The following is a 15,534-nucleotide window of genomic DNA, read 5'->3' as shown; positions in this document are numbered from 1 at the left end:
CGTTGCGTGTTGTGATCTATTTGCATGCGTTTTCTTTTTGTTGCGTGTTGTGGTCTTTTTGTGTGCATTTTCTTGAGTTGCAGTGCAGTGGCATCTCAGGGTCACCGTACAATACTGATTTACCCATAGGCACCGATTTATGTTTTCCTCCGTGGGTGCTCACAGGCGCACGCCCTTTTAAAAAAAAAAAGTAGTCAGAAAATGTTTGCATTTCAGAAACTTAGGAAATGGACAGCGGCCGACACGAACACACACCTATTAACTTGATAATAAAGGTGTAAAGTAAGCTATCTTTCAACTCAGGACAGCGGCACTTCTCACAAATATAGGATTGGAGATGAAAAGTTTAACTGACAGGCGCCGATTTACGTTTTCCCACGTGGGTGCTCGGTATTTATAGTATGGGCGCCTATGGATATACCTAAAATGCAAATATTTGTGGACGCCCTTCAGCCAGCGTTCATCAAGAGACAATTTCTGTCAGCCTCTTGTGTGCCACAGAATGCTTTGCTATCCCGTCCTTGTATTTGTCCTCAACCAAGGGGCCATTTTGACATGTTGTCCTGTCCCGGTGGAGGATTCAGTTAAAGTTGCATGCTCATATTTGCTTTAATTTGCATGTTTATTTGAATTGTTTTGCTTTGTTGCTTGCTGTTTGCATATATTGTTTTGTTTAAAAAGGTGCTGTAGGTGTTGTGAGGATCCAGGACTTAGCCAAAAAATTTGAACATCGACAACTTCTCAGTCCCCCTTTCTGCTAAAGCCCAAAATGTTCTCCTAAGCACCTCCCCCCAACAAGGGAGAATGAATGTGTGTGCATGAGCAGTGATTGACACACAGTTAGACACCCACCCTGGCCCTGATTGGTGCATCTGATCAGGGAGCGGTGGATTTTTGCAAATCGCACTACAGGCTGTAGGTGGTGCCAGAGGAGCCAGATTTTTTTAAATTTTTTTTTAAATTACCTGCTTAATGTACTTATACTCGAACATAAAGGTCAGTTTCAGCAAATATGAGTTTTATAAGTCTTACCAACTGCACCTTTTAATGTACATTTTATTGAGCTTCTAGGTATTCTAGGTTGGTTTAATTTGTGTAACGAAATTAAATAAATGTCCTTGAAACGGAACCACACGTTCCAAACCCAATCCAAACCTGAACCATGATTAAATGAAAATACTCGTGCTGTCAGATGTCAATGCAGGAGAGCTGAACATAAGTGGAAAAAAGAAAAACTGCAGTTTTTGTTTTTTTTGACATTTTAAGGGACACATGGCAAATATCAGAAATAATTGTCACAAACCTTGTGTCCTTTTTAATACTATAAACTATATTCTAAACCCTTGTTGTCTTCCCATCAACCATGCAACTTTTTGTTTTACTGGGTCAAAATTTAAACTTTAAACTTTTTTTTAAGTTTTGGTCGTCTTTTTTTCCGAAACTTGTCGCTTTTCGTAATTTTTTCCAATGTTTTTTCGGGTTTTTTCTGCACTTTTTTTCCCCCCCATTTGTTTTTTTCCTACGTTTTTTTTCACTTTTTCCAATGTTCTTTCACAATTTATTTTATAAATGCTATAAAATGAATTCTAATGGAAGTAGTGAACTGATCATTTATTTTACTTGTGAAGAGGATGTATGGATTCATCCATGATATTTTTTTGACAATTTCGTTTTTAAAGACAATTGGACCGAACATTCAAATTATTTTAAACAGCAATTTTGATTCAGGTGTTGTACCGGCAACATTCAAGCATGCAGTAGGTCAACCTTTAATAAAAAATCCAACCTGGACAAATCAATCCTCGAAAATGTTAGACCTATTTCCAAACTCCCATTTCTTGCAATTCTTTTTAGAAAAAGCGGTTCTTACAAAATTGCAGTCTTTTTTAGACACACATCACATTTAGGAAGTGTTCCAGTCTGGTTTTAAAGCCCTTCACAGCACTTTAAGTTTTTTTTTTAAGGGTACGGGATCACGGACGGCTTGTATCATGTGGACGCGCCGACAGTTTTATTGTCATTACTTAGAATTCTTCACTGGGGACACAAACTATGCACTATAGCTTTCAAGGTACCTCCCTGGAATGTTTCAGATCTTACTTGTCTGACAGATGTTTATCTGACAGCCTTGGTGACTCTGCATCCTCCTCAGCGACTCTCCCTTGCGGAGTTCCTCAGGGTTCTATTCTTGGGCCAATCCTCTTTTCCATTTATATGCTCCTTCTGGGGCCCGTCCTTAAAAAGTATGGCATATTATTCCACCTGTACACTTACGACACTCAAATCTACCTGCCTTTGAAAAGGAAAGATGCAAACTCCTTAAAGGCACTGTTAAAGAGTCTCTCATTTCTTAAGCTTTAATGAAATAATGAAATCAAGCTTTTTCCAACTGAGGCTCTTATCTAAGGTCAAGCTCTTTTCATCGTTTAGTAATTTTGAAAGGGTTATACATGCTTTGATTTTGACCACACTTGACCACTGTAATGCCCATTATGTTGATGTCAACCAGGCCTCTCTCACACGATTGCAGTTGTTGCAGAACACTGCGGCTTGTCTTTTAACAGGAACACGCAGGCGAGATCACATCTCCCCCGTACTGGCCTTCCTTCACTGGCTCCCTGTACATTTCAGAATTGATTTCAAGATACTATTGTTTACGTACAAAGCACTTACTGGGATAGCTCCAATCTATCTCTCTAACCAGTTGCTCCTTGTGGTCCGAAGGTCAAGGCTAAAGAACAGGGGAGACCGCACCTTTGCAGTAGTGGCCCCTAAACTCTGGAATCAGTTGCCTCTACATATTAGGCTAGCTCATACACTGTCTGTTTTTAAATCCTGTCTAAGAACACATTTTTGTTCTCAGGCTTTTAACACATTAGAATAGTTGCCTTTCTATATTATTATCATTTTGCAGTTAAACTGTTGTCTTTTTGTTTTTCTGATTGTACAACACCTTGTTAAAGCGTCCATATTATGCTCATTTTCAGGTTCATAACTGTATTTTAAGGTTGTACCAGAATAGGTTTACATGGTTTAATTTTCAAAAAACACCATATTTTTGTTGTACTGTACAGCTCTCTCTCACTGCTGCAGATCCTCTTTTCACCTGGTTTCTGTTTTAGCTACAGAGTGAGACCTCTTTTCATCTTCTTCTTCTGTACTATCTTTGATTGCACTCGCACATGCTCAGTAGCTCAGATGTAGATCATGTCAGCTAGCTAACTCTAGAGACAGTAAAAGAAAGCCTGTTTCTCCAACTTTGGTCAGTTACAAGGCAGGATTAGCTGGGAGACTTCTAAATGAGGGCGCACATGTAAGTAGTTCTTTTGTAGATTATGGTGAACTTATGTGTGTTGTAGCAGTGCTTTGCTATTGAGAATGACATAGCATGCTAGCTTTAGCATGCTAACGCTACGAGCTAACGGTTGCGGTTAGCCAGCTCATTTCGGACTGTGACGTCACAGTCCGAGCCGATTTTGAACAGCTCACCAGGAGACTGAAGGCAGGACACATTCAGAAACCGTATCTCACTCAAAACAGCATGGATGGATTTTTTTCAAAGTTTGTATGTGTGTGGAAGCACCAGAGACACAACATAACACCCCAAATCCCAGAAAAAGTGTTATTTTCATAATATGGGCACTTTAAACTGTTGTTTTTAAATGTGCTTTATAAGTAAATTTGGATCGGATGTCGAAAGACAAAATTGTGGTCAGACCTGCCAAGTGGTGGTAAAGCAGAGGCACTGTAGGCATCCTTAACATTTGCATAAAACAGATCCAGTGTCTTATTTTCCCTCATGGGACAGTCCACATATTGAACAAACTCAGTCAGGTGGGAGGAAAACATGCTTTTTTTATCCACTTATTTTTCTCAGATGTGTCCTTATGGCCATGCAGTATGAAAATGGCAGCCCACTCTCACTCAAAAGCGTACAAATAACACGGGTTTGCACTTTGAAAATACGTGCAATGTGTACGCCAAAGTAAGATTGTGCGTACAGTAGATACGTGGAGTGCTCCAATTACAGTAATGGAGACCGGTGCGTTTATAGTATAAAGGGACGCAGGACGACGTAAGGAGGTTGGTTGGGATGGGTAAAACACAGGACTTTCAAGTGGGAGATCGGGGTTCGTGTCCTGCGTGTGGCGATTTTCAGCCTTTTTTCAGCGTGTTGTAGTGGTTATGTGCCGTGTTTTTGTGACTTTGTTATGTTCTTTTTTGTTAAGCCTTCCCCAGTGTTTCTTCCCTAAACCCAACCGTTTATTAGCGTGTTTTTGTGACTTTTTTGTGTTACTAAAGCCTTTCCCTGCATTCCTTTCCTAAACCCAACCATTGTTTCTTTTTGTTTTTTGTGTGACGCTGTTCTCGCAATAACACACAATGTGTCGACGCGAGCCGCGTGCATATAAAACGCACCGGTCTCCCTTGCTGTAATTGGAGCGCTCCACGTAGCTACTGTACGCACAATTTGACTTTGGCGTACACATTGCACATTTGTAAACCCGTGTTGTAGGCTTTTGAGTGAGACCTGGTTGGAAAATGGGCATCCCAGCCAACATTTAAATACGGAATGCTGGGTTGGAGACTTCATGTTGGCCACTAATATCCTGTTGTCAGGCAACAACTTTGCCAAAATATCTCTACTATTCCAGTTTATGAGAATGGGGATGGTGGACAGGTCACCATCCTACAGGATGCAGGACTCTTACTGTGTGACACTGGAAAGGAGTTCTGGAGTTAGAAGAGAGCCGCAATTATCACACTGCTGCAGTCAAAAGGGCCTGTTGTGGAACTGGGTGAGTTTGACACACACAAGACATACATTATACCTTATTACATAATTCTTTGTTCTTAGGAGATCACATTAGTAGGTTTGGGTATCGTTTGGATTTTTACGATAATTTTACAACGATTCTGATTCCTAAACCAATTCTTGAAAAACTACATCAAAGATGTAATATATATACTAGCGATCAAGTGCAGTGAATGATTAATATGCTTTTATGTCCGTTTTGGTGAGCCCAGAGGGAAAATATGGCATTTTAAAAGTAGCCTACATTTACGGTAGCTAGCTAACAGTAGACTACAGAGAAAGTGTGATATTTTTACATCCGTTTTGGAGCGACAGAGGGAAAATATTTCAGTCGACACATTAAGTGGAACTGAAATGAGGAAGCGAAATTTGCGTTCTAATCCGGTCCGAGTCCCACTGGTTGCATAGGAAACGGTACCATAGTGGAACCGGGTTTTGGTACTCAACCCTACACATTAGTATGTTGTTAGTAATTGAAAGCCCCCATGCAATGTAGACGCCAAGTAGAACTTGTAGCTTAATAGTAATTTTATTGTTGTGTTTGTACATTTTATGGATGTATGATGTTGAAACAAGGGGGCAGAAAATACAACTGAGGGGGCAAAGCCCCCTTTTGCCCCATCGTGGCGCGCCAGGTGCGCAGCAGTCCCTTCCAGCTCCTACCCCAGAAAGTTTTTCTTGGCTTGTGTGAAGGTGTGTGGTGTGTGTGGTGATGAACAAAAGACTAAGCAGCCAGTGCCTTGAGTTTACGGCTAATTAGCCAAATGACAAAAATAGTTAACTTCTGTCTTGGTAACATGCATGAGCTACTAGCTTGTTTAATAAGTTAGCTAAGGTTTAGCTGAGGCATCATGGCCCTACAGGCTGATGTACTGTAATTAATGGAAACACTCCAGGTGAACAGCTACAGTAAAATCTGTGTCTAATAACGTCATCACAATCACTACATTGATATGCAAACTAGGCATTAACTAATTAAAATGCACTATTATGCATACATTTGACAAGGCCCAGTTAATGAGTTAAGAGTCTTCCCCCCTTAAATGTTGCCATTTGAAAAATGACCAAATTCTTAGTGAAACGATGTCCGTCTCCTTGGTTATTCTAAATATATACTTGAAACTAGTAGCATAGAAAACATTGTGGCAGAGTTTCCTTTGCTGTTTGTGATTAACCTGGTGAATACTAAAGTGTCTCTGTGTGAACTGATTATTTTGTTGAGTATTCATTAAATCTATTAAACAATTGGGTTAGGGAAATACGATAAATTGGTAAGTTAATCAGAGTTGTGTTAATTATATTTAACATTTTCTTTAAATTTCAAATAATTATTTATTAACTATTAGGCCTTTTTTTTCCTTGAGCTATTGCCACCAAATGTCTGTGCACGTCCCTGCTAGTATGGCAGATGCAAAGAGCAAATTTTTTTTTGAAGATTGACATTTTCTATGAGGTGTTTATTTTAAAGAATTATAGTGACTTTGTTTCTTCTTTTAGTTGGTTTAGAATGACATGACAGCATTTTACCCTTTTTGCAGTTTGTTATTATTTCTCTTCAAAGGAGATGCATGGATGTATAGTCCTGGATTCTGTGCACAGTATTGCACATTTTCCATAATAGACAATGAATCCAAACAGAGCATCTGCATGGTCAACATAGACCAACGTGATGACCATGTGGAATTCTGTTATCATGTGGAAGGAGGGCTTCATGCAAGCATTTGAAACACTACGTCAAGACCTCAACATTGCAGAAATCTGCACAGATGCTCATTCGCTAACATCAGCCCTCTCCAGTATGTAAATCTATTTTCTTTTTCTTTACGGGGCTATTGTAGCAATCCTTATGTATGCATACAGTCCTGGACCACATCATCACTTATGATTTTTATGACTGGACTTTATATTTGAATTTTATAGCCTATATGTTCTATGACTTTTTTTGTCCTGCAAACAAAGGGAAGTGTAAAGACAGCGGAGTCAAACACCCTGGACATGTGGCCTGGGTCAAAAGCTTGGGCGAGGAAATGAATTCAGTAAGTTTATGATCCCTCTGTAGATAGATGGATAAAGCTTTATTTTTTTATTTTATGTCTGTGTTCTATGTCAAGGCCAGGCAGCAGAGAAAGAGTTCCGTTCTTCAAACCTGGAACAAGGACATTTGCACCCACTTTTAGTATTGCTGCAAGACTACAGATAATTATGATGCCTTCTTCGTAAGTGTTATAGCATATTCATCAACACCGCCCAAAGGATCGTCGGCTGCCCTCTCCCCACATCGGAAGAACTACACAGTTCCCGTTGTCTCAAAAAAGACCAGAACATCATAAAGGACACCCACCATCTCGGTCACTCCCTGTTTGAACTATTGCCTTCAGGCAGACGGTACACATCAATTACGCAAGAACATCGTTTTTATTCTACTGCAATAACCACCCTCAATGCTGCAAAAGATAATGTGCAATATGGTAGTTGATGTGAAATAGATCAATGCAATGATAGAAAGTATGCATGTCTGTAGATGTACAGTATGTTCATACTCTTTTATGCAATGACTGTGTTCATACTGTTTTGTATGCAATGACTGGGTGTGTATGACTGTGTGTTTATGTATACTGCTAATGCTGCTATATGTTTCTATTCTTTTTTAAGTAACACTAGCACTCTCACTTCTTGGAGACCTTGAGTGGAGTCTTGCATGGGCTCCAGTGGGGGACTCCATAGTTCTGCTGGGGGACTTCATCACGCACGTGGGCAATGATGGAGACACATGGAGAGGCGTGATTGGGAGGAACGGCCTCCCTGATCTAAACCAGAGTGGTTGTTTGTTGTTGGACTTCTGTGCAAGTCATGGCTTGTTTATAACGAACACCATGTTTGAACACAGGGATGCACATAAGTGTTCTTGGTACCAGAGCACCCTAGGCCAAAGATGATCGATTTTATAATCGTTTCATCTGATCTGAGGCCGTATGTTTTGGACACTCGGGGTGAAGAGAGGGGCGGAGCTGTCAACCGATCACCATCTGGTGGTGAGTTGGGTCAGGGGGTGGGGGAAGACTCTGGACAGACCTGGTAAGCCCAAATGGGTAGTGCGGGTAAATTAGGAACGTCTGGAGGAGGCCCCTGTCCGACTGACTTTCAACTCACACCTCCGGCGGAGCTTTTTGTGCATCCCTTTGGAGGCTGGGGGCATTGAACCCGAGTGGACAATGTTCAAAGTTTCCATTGCTGAAGGGGCAGTAACCCACGAACACCGTGGTGGACACCGGTGGTCAGGGAAGCCGTCCGACTGAAGAAGGAGTCTTAGGAGGAGTGCTATCCCAGAGGACTCCGGAGGCAGTTGCAGGGTACCGAAGGGCCTGAAGGGCTGCAGCCTCTGCCGTGAAAGAGGCAAAGCAGCGTGTGTGGGAGAAGTTTGGAGAAGACATGGAGAAGGACTTTCGGTCAGCACCAAGGTGCTTCTGGAAAACCATTCGCCACCTCAGGAGGGGGAAGCGGGGAACCATCCAAGCTGTGTACAGTAAGGATGGGACACTGTTGACCTCAACTGAGGAGGTAATAGGGCGGTGGAAGGAGCACTTTGAGGAACTCCTGAATCCGACTAATACGCCCTCTATGTTAGAGGCAGAGCTGGAGGATGATGGGGGATTGTTATCAATTTCCCAGGCGGAAGTCACTGATGTAGTCAAACAACTCCATGGTGGCAAAGCCCCTGGGATTGATGAGATCCGTCCAGAAATGTTCAAGGCTCTGGGCAGGCAGACTACATTTGTGACCCTTGTAAGTGATTTGGCTCAAGCGTGGCCAGTGTGCTCCATAGCGCTGACACAAACAAGCCAAGGTTTGAATAAAGTTCCATTGATGTTCATGAATTGTGGTTGGAACATTGTCCCCACCTTTAGGAACTTGGGTTGCATACTCTGCACTACATACTCAGTATGTATACTATCGTTCAACATACAGCGTACTTTTGTGTAAATACACAGGAGTGTGGAATCTTTTTGGACGTACCAAGCTGTAATTTTCAACGTCACTTTCTGTGAGCCTCCTTACCGTTAAAGACGCGTAATTATGGTAGCCCCTTCCGACCTATGACCCTACCGATAATGCTTCAATTACTGAAAGAAGTGAATAACTTAGACCAACAGTCGTTTAAATAAGTAGAAATGTAAATAAGAGCGTTGTTGACGTTACATAGTGTCTTGGTTTCTGTCCGTTTGCCTGATATGAACGTAGTTACTACCGCATTGCATTGTTGGATATTAAAACCGGTGTAATGTCCAGTATGGGAATAATACACGGCCGCGTCAAATGAGAGCTGTCGGCAACCCCGACGTGTGCAGAATGTGAGGGCCCGTTCATCGCTTGCATCTTTAATTTCTCATTTCACTTGTTTTTGAATTTATTTTAAAAATAAACAATAAATAGTGTGTTGGTACTACATATATCAGTTTGAGTGCTAGTTTCCACGCATTGCAGACATCATTTCATCTTTTCATTTTTTTGGCATGGGTTCATGGGAGCCTGCCGAAATGTGACTGCACCCCCCCTAACTCAGGACAGCAAAGTCTGACAATTACCCAATTTGCGTCTGTATTTCTTTTCGCCTATTTATTCTCCTGTAGATCAATTCATGTTGTTTATTGTTATCTCTGTTGAGTCAACAAATTTTTTTCATCTGAACAAATATTGTCAAATATCTGAATATTGCTGATCTGCAAGCCTTTTAATATTGTTCTTGTAATATTGTAATATTTTGAGAAAAAATAACGTTATAACCTCATATTACAAGAATAAAATCACAATACTTCAAGAAAAAAACACCTGCCATATAGTATGCTGTGCATTACGTTATTGCTCTGCTGATATGGTAGTATCTGAGTCTGACAGACACAGACATCCCCGTTTGGGTCTCTGGTCTCTGAATGAGACAAATTAACTGAAGCTGCTACTGACCAACCGGGCTGCTCATCTTTATTTTTACAGAGCGGACAGAAAGCGAAGCACGGGTCTGCCCCAGAGCTCCGTGTATTTCAGCCTGAACCATATAGACTGTTAACGTCATGTCACGGGAAGACGGAAACTTAAACTTTGTGTTGCCTACAACATCATTAGACATATGGGGCTACAATAAAAACATTCGGGGCTGAAGCCCTGCAAAAATGACCTGAGGCCCGTTCCAGAAAGCAGGTTTAGTGAAAACTTAGCAGTCAGAAAAGTGTGACTCGCTCTGAAACGTTTTTTAAACGTCTATGTAGCGTTCCCTGGACACAAACCAGTGAGAGCCATAAAAAAGAATTATACAATATAAAAGATTATACATTAGCTATAGTTCTGTTAATGATCATGGTTCTGCAGCCTCAGAATGGGATTAGTATAGTTTACTGTTTCGCCCACAGGATTGCACCTGAATGAAATTATAATACAATTCCAGTTTTCACCAGTAATATTATAAATTTACTGTGATTAAATATGAAATTAATACACTGTTAATGCGTACGCATTGACTCAAGCAGCAATTTTCTCCCACACAAATTCTCTTTTGCAGCATCAGCCCATTGACATAGCCGCTGTCTTGCTTTTTTAACGAAATGCATGTAAAAACTCGCTGTTTGTGCGCATGAGTATTTCCGCCGACCCGTTTATTTGTGGTTGTTACCATGGTGAATCGTAGAATCATGGCTCCATTCATACTGCCTTTTTTGCACGCGCGTAACCCTGAGTGAACCTACTCCGAGTTGATTGAACCAACTCATATCAGCTGTTCTGGAACCGAAAACTCAGAGTTTCTCATCTCAGGGTAAATCAACTCAGACATCAGGGTTAGACTCAGAGTTTGTTAAACCTTCTACCTGGAACGGACCCCTGGTTAATATTGGTGCACATAACTACTTAGACTGACCAACATTGCCCTCTAGCGGCGTGCAGTCGTATTTCGGTAGGCAGTCTGTTTTCGGTACAACACCGGCTACAGAGCTCCGGAACGCTAGCTACCAGCGGCTGATTTTTTTTAGTAGTATCTCAAAAATTTATAATTTCCAAACAATCATACATAGCTCCAAAATATAACAGATTTTTCAACAAAACTAATACTTCAAATTTCCAAGAAATGATCTCTCAACATCAGTGGACAGATATTCCTCAATCTGAGGATCCTTAAAAAGCATTCACCTCTTTTTCTAATTTTGTCTTGCAGTGTTTCGAAGAATCTTTCCCCCTAACTCTTGCTTCATCTAAATCTCAGTGTAGATCAGCTAATCACTGGATAATTTCTGCTATGCTGACTTCTGTAAAAACTAAACACAGGCACAAAAAAATATCTTCAGAGTCCCACCCCTTTTAATTTAGCTAAATTTAAAAATTACAGAAAAATTAAATCATTTTAGCAAAAGATCCAAGAAACACTACTTTAAAACCAAGTTGACCAAATATAAAAATAATATGGCATATCTTTGGCAAACTATTAACTTTATTATTAACAAACACAAAACGTTTACAAAATTACCATCAGAATTCAATTATGGCATCATAAGCAAGCCTGAAGAAATTGGTGATACATTTAATCATTTTTTCTCAACAATTGGAGATGACCTGGCTTCAAAGATTCCACCTAATAAAATTGATCCTTTGCAGTTCACAAATTCTCCCATGCAGGAAGATTTTGAGTTTCCTCTGGTTACGGAAGCTGAAATTCAGAAAGTCTTACACAATCTTAAAGACTGGTAGTTTGCTTAACTCAGTTCATGGTCTGATACATTTGCCTTTAACTCATATCTGCAATCTTTTATTACAAAAAGGCATTGTTCCTGTTGAATTAAAAATAGCAAAAATCATTCTGCTATACAAAGACAGTGACACAGCCTTGTTTGAGCACTATAGACCAACTTCACGTTTACCAGTAATGGCAAAAGTGTTGGAAAAACTTGTTTATCAAAGATTGTTGAATCATCTCAGTAGGCATAATATATTATTTACTCACCAATATGGGTTTAGAAAGAATCACTCTACTTCCATTGCTGTATCTTATCTCTATCAATGATATAAATTCTTCTCTTTGCAATGTCACTTGTGGTGTACCTCAAGGATTGGTTCTTGGGCCATTATTATTTTTAATCTATATTAATGATCTACGTAACGTATTGAACAATCTTCATAAGGCATTATTTGCTGATTACACAACTGTTTTTTTATTCCCATAAAGACCCTGATAAAACTATTGAAAGTATCAAATCATGAACTCATTAACTGAAATGGTTGATTTAACTGTAACAAATTATCTCTTAACATTAAGAAATTATGTTATGTTTTCTTTGGCGTCCGAGCAGGGAATGCTGATCAGTCTTCATATATACATATAAACAATACTATTATAGATAGACTTCAGTCTACAAGATTTCTTGGTGTACAACTTGATTGTCTCTTTCATGGAAAAAGCCAATTGGTACAGTCATGACTAAAATTGCAACAAGTGTTGAAATCTTGGGAAAAGTCTTTTCATGATAAACACAGAGGTTGCCATGCTTTTAAATTATTCTATGGTCAATCCTTACATATACTACTGTAACTCTGTATGGGGAAGTACTCATCCCACTAAACTTGTCCTGTTTTTAAGATCAGGCATCCTCACAGTTTATCAAGTCAATCAACTACACATTGCTTTAGTTGTGTACAGATCTCTAAACAAGATACTTCCTTCATTCTATAATGAACAATCTTTTTACTGTTACTGTTGTTGTTCATAATTATGGCACTCAAAATAATTACAAACTGTATCTGTTGAACATCTCAACTTCAGTTTGGTTTAAATGACAGAGGTTCAGGGATATGGAATGCTTTGCCATCAGATTTTTTTTAAATCTAACACTTGAACTATTTAAGAAAGCTGTTAAATATTTGTTTTGTTGGGGCAATGTTATCCCTATGGGATGTCTTTGTTTTGGCTTTTTGTCTTTTTATTTTACTTTAATCCCAGTATTTTAGATTATTTCTATTTTAATTGGAGTATGCATTGGAGAATGCACAGATTAAGCCCCTCTGAGGGTTTTTGTATCTATCCATCACATCTTTTATTGATTTAATCTGTATATGTGTAAACCAATAAACTGAACTAAACTAAGTAAAAGTGCTTATTATTATTATTATTATTATCAGTGAAATGTTCTGAAAGTAGAAGAAAAACTGCCCTTGACTGGAACGCGTTTATACATTAGACTGTTAATACTGTATCAATGTGCAAGAAACATACTGATGTATGTAGCTGATTGTGCATTAAACAAAATGAGAGTTCTTTTATTTTCCACACTATGAGTCTCCTCCTCCCCCCACCCCCCCTTCCTTTTGGTTTCGCCCAAACTGGCCTGAATGCAGTTCTCTTAATACATCCATGCTGCAGCTCCTCAGCCTTTATCCCTATTCTTCTTCTTCTTCTTCTTCTTCTTCTTCTTCTTCTTCTTCTTCTTCTTGTTCTGTTCTGCTGCTGCTGCTGCTGCTGCTGATGATGCTCTGCAACTGAATGAACCCCCCAGCCAATGTCCTGCTGCTGGACGGCTGCGCGATAAACGCATCGCGGCTCTCTGCGGTCCCGCGGCTGCACTGACTCTGATTATGGATATCTTTATGGATATGATTCGGATTCTATGGATACTGCCAACGGTGTGGGCTGTGGAAGGTAAGCCGCTGTTCAACTCTGTTCGTTTGCATGTGAATGCTTGCATGTGTGGGGACGCGGCGCAGCGCGCGCACAGCGACACAGCTCCGCCATGAATGCAAAAAACACAGACTCCAGTATGTCTGAGCCGCGATCCCAGAGCAGTAGAGTCCTGTGGAGCAGTGAAGTAGGTCAGGGCTAGGATGGATGGATGGGAGAGACGGTTTGTAGGCTAGGCCGGATTAATCTGCTGCGCTGCTCCGCCGGGAACATCCATCAGGACAGCCGCGCTGTCTCGGCTGGCCTCAATATCATGGGCTATTATTATTATTATTATTATTATTATTATTATTATTATTATAGATCTCCGTACTGTTATTGCTCACTTTGAGCTGGTTATGCATCAGTGTGTAGCCTATAGCCTCTGCAACATGTGTGCTTCTATAGACTACATATGCATAGGTTTATGGAAATACATGTTAGCCGTTATCCATGCATAACCTCATACAAATATATAGGCCTATTATTATTATTATTATTAGCGTTAGATTAAATATCTTACAAAATGACAAAGCATACAGTATGTAATGTCTGGAGCCTGGCAGAGCTGCTGTGGGTCAGCCAGCATGCTGAGCTGACATTTACTATAGTGGAGATTCCCAAATTTCCAAAGGGAGATGTTTATATAATGATACGCTATATAAACCATAAGGATACCTCCATTTGATGGCATGATGTAGCTATACAGTAAAACACTTTGACTCATTGTAACCATAAAGGTTAGATACAGCACTGGGACAGGAAGTGTGACGGTGACATAAGATGACTGAACAGGAGAATGGATGTGACATGTGCATGTGAGGGCCAGCAGAAGTGACATACCTTTTAAACCAGCTGACTGATCATTTCCCATGTCAAAGTCACAGCAGAAGGTAGTGAAGTGTTGTAGTCAAGCACCTGTGGCTCAGGAATCAGCTCTGTTCATTTACTGAAACACAGATTAGCCTCTAGCATGTTAGCATGTCCCAGAAATGATGCCGCTGCTCCAGTGTTTGTCTGTGTGTGTGTCTGTCTGTGTGGGTGGCTGTGTGTGTGCGTCTGTCTGTCTGTCTGTGTGTGTGTGTAATTGATGAACACATGAGGAGATTCACCACGTGTGCATAACATTAACTGAAACGTTACAGTAAAGGAATTCAAACTGGATTTGGACACGGGGCCCCCTCAGTGTCTGGAGATCAGGAGCCACTTTAGAGCCCTCACCATTGCAGTTGGAGTACACCATATTACCAAATCCCATTTGAAATTCATCCAAGTAGCACAGAGGGACTGCCTGAGAGACGGTGTGCAGACTGCCGCTCCTCTCAGTGCACACTGCAGCAGGCACACACGACTGAAAAATCTCAATCTGAAATTAAAAACATATTTTAAACCACTGAAAGTGAATTCAAACACTGCATTGCCAGTGACAATTACACATGAAGCTCAGTTTATGGGGCTCCGTTTTTTTCATTGGTCTTAATGTACTTACACAGAAACAGACATAGTACATTTACAAATAAACATACAGCTCAGAGTACATTGTTGGAGGACTCTATTAAGACCTTGCGATGTAGGGAACTGATTCAATGTTCGACAACTTAAAGAAACGTAGACGTATAAGAAACAGAAACAGCCATCTAGTAATCCCCTGCAGAACATGAACAGAACTTGGGCAGGAGAAGAAACAGGACATGGTTATTTTTAGATGTTCAACATATATGTCATACTTAATACATACGCATGAGCCTGCTCTGCATCAGTGAACATGCACATGACTCACAGTTGAATAATACTGTAATATAAAATGAGACAAACTACTACTGCTGGTAGTGCTGGTTTCATATAGAGCTGAACTTAATTCATTTACCTTGTTTTCAAACTCTCAATGGCACGTTATCATTTGACAGAAAATAAAGCATAATCAAAACGTAAAAATAAAATATCTTTAAGACTATTTCAGACATGTAATAACTTAGTAAGAGGGTCATGTGATTATTTAAGGCTTCTCTCTCAGGCTGGAAGCCATCAT

The 15,534-nt window shown here is 40.2% G+C and overlaps 1 protein-coding gene across 3 annotated transcripts in view; it reads left to right on the top strand.

Moving 5' to 3' along the window:
- The first annotated feature begins 13,246 nt into the window (after nucleotides 1-13,246).
- The window catches only part of LOC120559443 (ephrin type-B receptor 2-like), a 64,265-nt gene continuing 61,977 nt past the window's right edge, over nucleotides 13,247-15,534 (top strand). For all 3 annotated transcript variants that reach the window (XM_039801123.1, XM_039801124.1, XM_039801122.1), the window contains exon 1: nucleotides 13,247-13,487. In XM_039801123.1, the coding sequence (XP_039657057.1) occupies nucleotides 13,424-13,487 (64 nt within the window). In that variant the 5' untranslated portion in view covers nucleotides 13,247-13,423. The remainder of the gene's footprint in view (nucleotides 13,488-15,534) is intronic.

The sequence above is a fragment of the Perca fluviatilis genome, chromosome 5 (genome assembly GCF_010015445.1).
Source record: "Perca fluviatilis chromosome 5, GENO_Pfluv_1.0, whole genome shotgun sequence".
NCBI lineage: Eukaryota > Metazoa > Chordata > Actinopteri > Perciformes > Percidae > Perca > Perca fluviatilis.
The sequence above is the reverse complement of the archived record's forward strand: the minus strand, read 5'-3'. Positions and strand labels throughout refer to the sequence as shown.